Source organism: Drosophila navojoa, chromosome X (genome assembly GCF_054131105.1).
Source record: "Drosophila navojoa isolate 15081-1374.11 chromosome X, UAZ_NAV_1.0, whole genome shotgun sequence".
NCBI classification, from domain to species: domain Eukaryota; kingdom Metazoa; phylum Arthropoda; class Insecta; order Diptera; family Drosophilidae; genus Drosophila; species Drosophila navojoa.
This window is the reverse complement of record NC_142895.1, coordinates 6,979,946-6,989,348: the sequence shown is the minus strand read 5'-3', so window position 1 is coordinate 6,989,348 and position 9,403 is coordinate 6,979,946. Positions and strand designations below refer to the sequence as shown.

Sequence of the window (9,403 nt, the reverse complement as noted above, 5' to 3'; positions counted from 1 at the left end):
ACTTGAAATGAAGTATGTGTACTTGCTCTGACAAGCTTAGATAAAGCATAAATATTTCTAAGGCCTTATAGCTCCAAAGTTGGAGAGCTCTGCGGGGTCCCTCTTGAGACTTACTGAAAGTGACTTGATTTTTCGAGGATCCTGAACGAATATTAAGTATTCTGTTTCGAGTGTTTTTCCTGCACCTCTTGTATGAAATATGTTATATATACCATACAGAAAAGAGTTACATAAATATCTCTCTATCTATCTCTATCTCCATCAAGTCAAAGTCAAAATCTAGTCAGGTAAATATTAGAAAAATTTGTAGAAAACAACAAGAAGAGTTCCCATTTCCTAAGCGGATTGTTTCGAAAGTCCTGAACTCAACTTGGGCCTTGAAAGCCGCATTTGAGTGCGGATGCTCGCTTGAAATATGGAGGACATTAAACAGAATTTCGGCAACTTAATTTGAAATGTGCAAAATGCTTGCCTATCGGCTGATCTCCATTGGCTGCTGGATGGGAGCCATTAAGCGAAGTGAAATGGACTTGAGCACGACTTTATTTGCATTTGGCATTAAAAAATATAGGAATTCCTAGCCCATAGGCGTTGATCGACTGCGAAATACCCTAATGGTTGTGGTAGAGGCGAGGCGGTGCTTAATCAAAGAGTTGCCCGAGGAAATATCTGTGGGCATACATCAATTGCTGTGAAATATTTGCATATAAATATATATTGTTGACCCATCAGTGAGTGATCTGTGGGCCTGGTTAAGATGCCAGAGATGTGGCCTAATTGTAAAGAGGAAGAGAGCAGTCAAAGAGCAACAAATGCAAATACAATAATTAAAACGAAAGCCGAAAGTGAATAAATAAATTGAGTGCGCGTTTTGGCACGGCAATCAAATGGGTCAAGTTGGTGTAGCCGGAATTTCGGACGGATTTGGCCAAGTTTAATTAATGCAACGGCATTATTTATGCGCCCGGACACGCTTTGCCTTTTAAGACCCAGCCAAAATTTAATTGAATTAGTCACTTACCCGCCGCGATGAAAACAACAAACAAAAAACATGTGCGAGCGTTGCAGTCGGGCATTACCGACCGCGGAATACTCATTACCGACCTAAATGCTTCGAGATGCATTTTCTGATTTACTAAGCTACCAATTGGCATATATAGCATATATATAGATTATTTTTATGAAATTACTTAGATGATATCAACACATCCTTAAATTTTGAGCTTCTTATTCTAAAACTGTGGAAACACGGCCCTTACGAGCATAGATAAATCCACCATATTGATTTCGGGCTACCAAATCACTAGCGCTTTGACAATTATGAGATCTAAGATAATGGAAAATGAATTTTTGGATAGGGGTGTGGCACCCTAGTGGGCGAAACAGGAAAATCTTGGCACTCTCTAGTTCGAGTAGAATACAAGTTTCCAGCTTCAATAGCATCGAAGGGGCAGACGATCCTTCGAGTATTGTGCAAAACCAATATGCTCACTTCACATCACTTGAATGAGTATGAAAAGAGAAATGAGACTGAAACAGAAGCAGAAACAACAAACCAATAAACATCAACTTTTTTTGAAGTCCGAGAGGTAACTGGGTCGAGTCATCCCAGTAGAAGCAGAGGCACATTTTCCGCCTGGCCCAAGATGATGTGCGAAATGTTGAGCCTCACTTTTTGTGGTTTAAAGTTGTTGCTTGATTTATGAAAGGCGCCACTCACCACCCTGACCACTGCCCCACCACCCACCACCCAGCGCCCAGTGCCAGCCCCAGCCCCGCCTCCAGCCCCCAGGAAGTGGCTGGAAACATGACAAAGAGTCTGGCAGGACGTCAGCAAAGCGACGCGTCGCTTAAATAATGAGCAAAAGGTGTAAACAAGTGGAAGCCGTCGCCGGTACGCTAATTAACTTGACAAATGTGCAGAGTCCCTTTCAGCTCGAGTCAGTGATTATAATAATGTCATTGCGTCGCTCGGCGTGCCAGCACTTCGCTCCAATCCGGGAGCGCATCCAAATTTTGTCAACTCACTTAGTTATGTAAATGCCAGCTGATTGCCAAATATTGCAGCAATTAATCATTTAATTAATTCCGCAAGCTGTACAAATATATATACATATATGTACTTACATACATATATCTCTCTCGCTGATGTACGACAACTTTTTCACGGCAAAAAAAAAAAAGAAAAGAAAAACAAGAACATTACAATATTCATGCGATGCGAACAGATTTTCTCCCCATCCCCCTCTGCGCATAAATTACGGCAGCGTGTGCGTGAGCCTTGTGGCAATTCCGGGTATCTTGTAGTCGATCATCAGCGACATTTCTGCTTGTATAAATGAGTATACGTGCTTTATTTGAGGTTATCTTGCAGCTCTTAAGGCAATTTGCCGTTTCAATGGCTTCGAGTGTTGGGCAACAAAGAGTTCAGAGGAATAAGTATTCATGACATTCAAATTCTGTATGTTGGCATCACAATTGATGAAGTGTCATGGACAAAACGTCTGGCTTTTTGCATAGTTATTTACTGACGATAGTTATCTGAGATGTCGTTAATTGTGGTGATAGTTATCGATAGTCTGTGTAATCGATAGTATCGATAGTGACTTAAGAAATGTGAAGTCTTCATACTTAAGCCATAGCACTAACCATGCTCAGTGGCTATGGATACTTAAGTCCTGAATTCACTATTGATAGAGACTTGATATAATGGCAATCGATAAACACTTATTATGTGGACTTAATTCAATAAACACATCGATATACAATTCAGATCAAAACTTTATAAGCCATGCTTCCTTCATTACGGTCTAATATTGGAAAAAGCCCGAGATTTTTGGCGTAAATTCGAACCTTAATTTGAAAAGGCCTGGCGTCAAGTCAATTAGGTCAATTAAACACATCCTTAGAGTGATAATTTCTATTAGAAAAATGATTAGATTTAGTATCATTTTCTGTTTAAATTAAGCTTAATTTAAACAGAAAATGATGGATTGAGGTAGGTAAAAATGTGCTATGCACCGACTAAAAAATCGTCCTCTACAGTAGAATCCACCTTGGAACCAGAAATTATCCCACATTAACCTACAAGAGCTCAATAATTCCGTTTAGTCGTCTTTAATAATGAATGAAGAAATGATAATGAATGCATATTTGGGGTAAGAAAGAGCTTTACAAGCTCTAAGACAGTTGAGTATCAAGGGAATATTTTACTTAAGATCTATGTAAGTTAATTATTACTTGAGTGCGGTAAGCCTCTTTATCAGCCAGCATTCCATAGTTTCGCATGAAATTGAATCGAATGGCACAGGAAATGAGGCGAAGCGTGGGCAAACGCAGCGACGCTGGGAGCGTGAGTGGCAACAAGTCCTCTGGCAACATGTTGCCAAGCAGTGGTCATGTTGCTGGCCCATGTTGCCGGCCTGTGGTGAGTTTGGCGCTGGCTGCCGCCACTGTTGGTCCAATTGGGAGTCCAAGAACTGCTGGCAGTGCTCAGCATTCAGTGCACGACGGAGTCTTCGAGACGGCGGCACACGGCGCGGCAACCGCTGATTCACCAGTTGGCCTGTGTCCATCACATAGTGTGGCAAGTGACTGCTGCTGCCTCAGTTCGGCAACGTTTCTTTTTTTTCTCGTGCTATCGCCAGTGAGAGTTCCGAGTGTAACGGTGGCAAGTGCCGTGAGAGACAGCCTCACGATTGGCCCCAACTACAACTATCGGCAGCTGTTGTCTGCGCTCGCGCCGCTGGCCACGAGTGCTGCACTGCAGCTCAATGCCAGCTATGCCGCCGACGAGATCTACGGCGCCAGCGGCAGCGGCAGTGGCAGTGGCAGCGGCAGCGGCGACGGCTTCAACGGCAGCGATCTCTACATCTACAGCAATGAGCTGGTGGAGCCGGACTCGACGATCGCCACACCAGCCGCGATTGGGCACAGCAATGCATCGCTGTCGGCGGTGCTGCCCACGGTGCTAACGGCGCCGCCGACCAATCGCAGCGTATCGCGCGTCATCGCCGATGTGCCAATCTGGGTGATACCCTGCTACAGCATCATTCTGCTGTGCGCCGTCGTTGGCAATCTGCTGGTGGTGCTCACCCTGGTGCAGAATCGCCGCATGCGCACCATCACCAACGTCTTTCTGCTCAACCTGGCCATCTCGGACATCCTGCTGGGCGTGCTCTGTATGCCCGTCACACTCGTCGGCACGCTGCTGCGCAACTTCATCTTTGGCGAGTTCCTCTGCAAGCTCATTCAGTTCTCGCAAGGTAAGAGGGCCCTAACTGCCTTACCCTAGTCCTTGCCCTTGTCCTTGTCTGCTCTTCTATGTATATATATGTATACATATATATTTATATCGTTTTATTATGCCAATCGAGTGGCTAACCTTAAGTGATGGCAGCTACTTGAATTGTAAATGTGAGCAATGTAACATGGAACGTGGAATTGCACTCATTGTGTCTGCTGGCTAATCTTTGTGTATCTGTGTGTGTGTGTGTGCTTTCGCTGCAAGCTTCATAAAAACTCAGTGTACTCAGCGGACTGCAGCCTCTAATTTATGAGATGACCCACATCGAGCAGCTACGTAAATACAGCAAGTAAACCTCTCTCTTTCTCTCTCTCTCTGTGTGTGCATCCCTCTGTGTCTCTCTCTCACTCTCTCTCTCTGTGTGTGTGGCTCGAGCATTTAACGTCTGACTATTCCCAATGCTTGTGGCCTCAATATTATGGTTGCAGCAGGTGTTTGCCTCTCGCCCTGACGCCGCCGCCGCCGCCGCCGGCCTCATCCGATGAGCTAGGTTCAAATATTTGCTGGCGCGTCCTCCTACACGAAATGAAATGGGTTAATGTCTAAGAGCTTATCTAAATGCGCAAAGGTGACATGTTCCAATAAAATCACCTGTCCAACTTAACAATTGTATTCAAGCACACGCTCACAGAGCTTTGTCTGAGTATATAAATCTGTGCTCTCAGTCACTTTGATGTGGGTTTTGTCTTGTCCTCAAAATTGGCCTTTGCCACTTTTCATTATAATTTAGTTCAATACAAATTTAATGCAATTTCATTATTGCTGTGAGTTTCTGGTTCAAGTTTTATGAATAAATTGCTGTCATAAATCTGCAGAATATATTCATGTGACGCACAATGAAAGCTGCTTTAAATTCTGCTTTTAATTTAAATAGTCAAACGTAAAATATGTATTCTAAAAGTAAAACGCATTTCATATATTTAGAGCTGTTAAAAGCAGCGATGGCACTGCAATTGGTATCGATGGGCATTAATTATTGTGATATATCGTTGTAGTTTGTGCAATGTCGATATATCGGCCCACTTAATCGATAGCGGAAGCAGCAATTGTGGGTGAATTAATCTGCCTAGTGCACTGTCACGAAATTTTAGATAGTCTCTTCTGGTATATGACACATTGTTAAAGCTTTTGACAGTTTAAAAGAAATTTAAATAAATCAAATAAACACTCAGCATTAATTATTTTTGAAAATTGCAAGCATTTAAATCTTAATAAATTATTTAATATCTGTAGTAGTGATAAAAAGTTAATTTTTTTTTTTAATAATTTAATTTTCTATTTCAACTTATTTGGAAATATTTTTAATCTCAATATATCTTATATATTTGTAAAAATAAATAAAAATATAAAAATTTTAAGAATCGTAAATTTTGTTCAAATGAAAACCATTAAAGTATTTTTAAATAAATTAAATTTAATTCAAAATAATTTGGTTATTTTAATTTGGATTTTTTATTTTGATTTATCTATTTATATTTTAATTATTTATTTATTTATTTATTTTTATTTTTTTTTAATTATAATAGTTTATTTATTTAAGTATTTACTGTTCAATTTCAACATATTTTGTAAATTATTTTCCGAAAAATTTTCTTAGTCTATTTTTCTTTTTTTTTTATTATTTTTTGTTTTTTTTTTTTATTTCTTATGTGAAAAGATTGAAAATAAACAAAAGGACATTTCTTTCCGTAATACCGATAGTTGCAGCCTTCAATGAAAGCAATCATCGAGGGTAGCTACTATCGATGATTTTACAGCTCAACGCGCCTCAATGAGCCTGTAAAGACATTTTCATTTAAATTTATGTGCGAGTTAAAGTCTATTTAAGCATCTACGTAGCGCATTTTATTCGAATTGATTTCGCTTTTTATGGCCAGGCTTTTATAGACATGGCCAAAGCATTATTTATGTACAATGAATACATTGATGTGAGTGTGCGGTTGGGCAGCGTCTTCATAATTTGAAATAAGTGCCGTTTGGTGCGCCATAAAGTGTGCCACAGTTATTGCCGATTCCGATTCCGATGCCAAATACCCTTTCAATGCAGAGACTTTGGGCCATGGCAACCTTTGATCAGGGCTTTGCCCATTGGTAGCAACAAATTTCCCTAAGATTAGCCATCTGCTGTTAAATTCAATTTATGGCAGCCGCAAGCAGATACAAGAGAGAGTGAGAGAGAGAGTCAGTGAGTGTGTGTGAGAGAGGGAAGAACTTTGCGAACTGATAAATTATCATCTCTGGATCCTGTTTACATGCTGCGCACTGAGCACATCAATGACAACTTGTTTGTTATTCAGCGCGTAAGCTCTTGGCAGCTAGCGAGTCATCGAGCCGGCAAAATTCGCACGGGCGAGTCATCATGGCTAAGCTATCCCGGTGGCCGCAACAAAAGCTCTAAATTTTAAATATGCGCCAACACACACACACACATATACATATATATATATATGTATATGTATGTATTTAGACCCCCACTGACTGAGATGGGGACAGGTAAACAGACAGACGAGAGCATATTTTGAGCGGAAATTACCAGTTATGGCAAAGCACTTTCCCGAGTAGTTCCAAGTTCTACCAGAAGGCAAGCACGCAACTGGGTTGGCCAAAAGGGTTGAGAGGTGGGGGAGTGTGGAGGCTTCTTGTTAGTTGACTGCGTCCCTTCGTAAATTAAGTGGCTGTGACCCAGCAAAAGTCGATCATCGGCTTTGGCTACCCCCAAACCGAACTTGAACCCCAAAGTTGGCTAAGAGCCGTTGCCAATTTGTTGCATGTTAACAGCAGCTTAGAGAATTTGTTCTGGCACCTGTCACAAATGCTTATCAATTGATTAAGCTGATTCCGCCTGGATGAAGGGTTGACTAAACAGCCACGAAAAGTTCAGTGCTCAATGTTATTTCAGCCAACTGCATAGGCCCGCACGCAGTTGGCTTATGAGCCAAGTCCAAATCAAATTAAGTATTAACGGGTTTTCTTCAGACTCCTTTGTTTCCTTGGCCTGCTAGCGCCATCTGTGGCTACATGGCGAATACACAAATACGCAAAATACATATTTGGGGCACATAAATTGAAGTGCCCTCAAGTACAGCGACGCACACAAACTCAAATACAGATACGGCTACAGCTACAGCTACATCTACAGCTATATCAGCTAAAGCCTCGGGCCGGGCCCTGGCAAATGCTAAGCCCGTAACAATGACTCTTAGATAATACGGCGCAAATCCTTATTTTCAATGCGAATTAGGCAAGTCTTAGGCTAACGTGAGTGCTGCCAGATTCTCAGATGTGAAAATGTTTCACCGAGCGAATGTGCGAATGTCTCTGCTTATAACTGAAAAGTGTGAGACTGTATGTATGTGTGTGTGTGTGTGTGTGTGTGTATGTGTCTGTACGAGTGTTCTTTAAAAATACTTTAGCATTCCCCCAGCAATTCGTCGGTATGCGTGTCTGCCCCAATTGTTGCACGATGGGCTAAGCTCCCAGTGTGTACCCACATAACTATATGCATATGTATGTAAATTGTATTATTAAAGTCGTCGAGGTAGAGGGATAGGCATGTCATTGGAGCCAACTAGAAACAATAGAAAAGAAGATTGGCACTAAAGATATTCACTGACGTAAAGTGGGATTACGACAAAAATAATACTCACACAACTTACTGACTTTATTTCACATTTATTCTCACAATTTGCATTCTACTCTATTATGCTTACCAATTGACCGAATAGAAGAAATTGTCATTGTCATTGTCATTGTCATTGTCATTGTCATTGTCATTGTCATTGTCATTGTCATTGTCATTGTCATTGTCATTGTCATTGTCATTGTCATTGTCATTGTCATTGTCATTGTCATTGTCATTGTCATTGTCATTGTCATTGTCATTGTCATTGTCATTGTCATTGTCATTGTCATTGTCATTGTCATTGTCATTGTCATTGTCATTGTCATTGTCATTGTCATTGTCATTGTCATTGTCATTGTCATTGTCATTGTCATTGTCATTGTCATTGTCATTGTCATTGTCATTGTCATTGTCATTGTCATTGTCATTGTCATTGTCATTGTCATTGTCATTGTCATTGTCATTGTCATTGTCATTGTCATTGTCATTGTCATTGTCATTGTCATTGTCATTGTCATTGTCATTGTCATTGTCATTGTCATTGTCATTGTCATTGTCATTGTCATTGTCATTGTCATTGTCATTGTCATTGTCATTGTCATTGTCATTGTCATTGTCATTGTCATTGTCATTGTCATTGTCATTGTCATTGTCATTGTCATTGTCATTGTCATTGTCATTGTCATTGTCATTGTCATTGTCATTGTCATTGTCATTGTCATTGTCATTGTCATTGTCATTGTCATTGTCATTGTCATTGTCATTGTCATTGCCATCTAAGGCATACTTAGCTCTAGATATTTTATCGTCAAGTTGTTTGTTTTATATTTCAATAAAAATGAAATTCGACTTTGCGCGCTGTCAGACGTGGGCAGCGCTGTAGGTTTTGGGGGCTCTGCTGTTGTTAGCATCTGCAGTTTTATGACTTGTTTCCGTTTCCGGATCCGCTACCGCCATTGCTGCTTGCCCGTGCAGCTGCTGCTTTGGCTGCTACTACTGATGCTGCTGATGACGATGATGAGTATGTTTATAATGTTGTTTACTTAGCTGGTTCAAGTTTGTATTCGGATGACTGGCTGTTGATATTGCTGTTGGTACGTGCATGTTTGTTTCAGGCATTCATTTTTCAACACGACACCCACATGAGTAACTTATTAAGGGCATAATAACAATGCCGAGTACCAGGAACACTAACCATATCAGCCCGCCCGTACGCCCGCCCGCCCGTCCGTCATCCGACATCCCACATCCCAAGGCAGACATCACTCCAGCGCTGCTCCCGCAATCCCCAATCTGTACGCCAGCGCTCAGAGCCACACATTGAAATGCCGTCATGTGGCAATTTGTTAGCCAAACACGCTTTGTGCTCGCCCCTCCCTGTCTGTCGTCTTTTGCCTTACGCCTTTCGAGTTTTGCCTTTTGCCTTTCGCCTGCTGTGATGCGGTTGCGCGCTGCGCCTTGGACCACATCTGTTG

General features: G+C 41.3%; 1 protein-coding gene across 1 annotated transcript in view; it reads left to right on the top strand.

Annotated features, from left to right (window-relative positions):
• Positions 1–3,237: 3,237 nt before the first annotated feature.
• CCKLR-17D1 (Cholecystokinin-like receptor at 17D1) overlaps positions 3,238–9,403 on the top strand; it is a 29,104-nt gene continuing 22,938 nt past the window's right edge. The window contains exon 1 of the mRNA XM_089263841.1: positions 3,238–4,265. Within this exon, the coding sequence (XP_089119967.1) occupies positions 3,287–4,265 (979 nt within the window). The 5' untranslated portion in view covers positions 3,238–3,286. The remainder of the gene's footprint in view (positions 4,266–9,403) is intronic.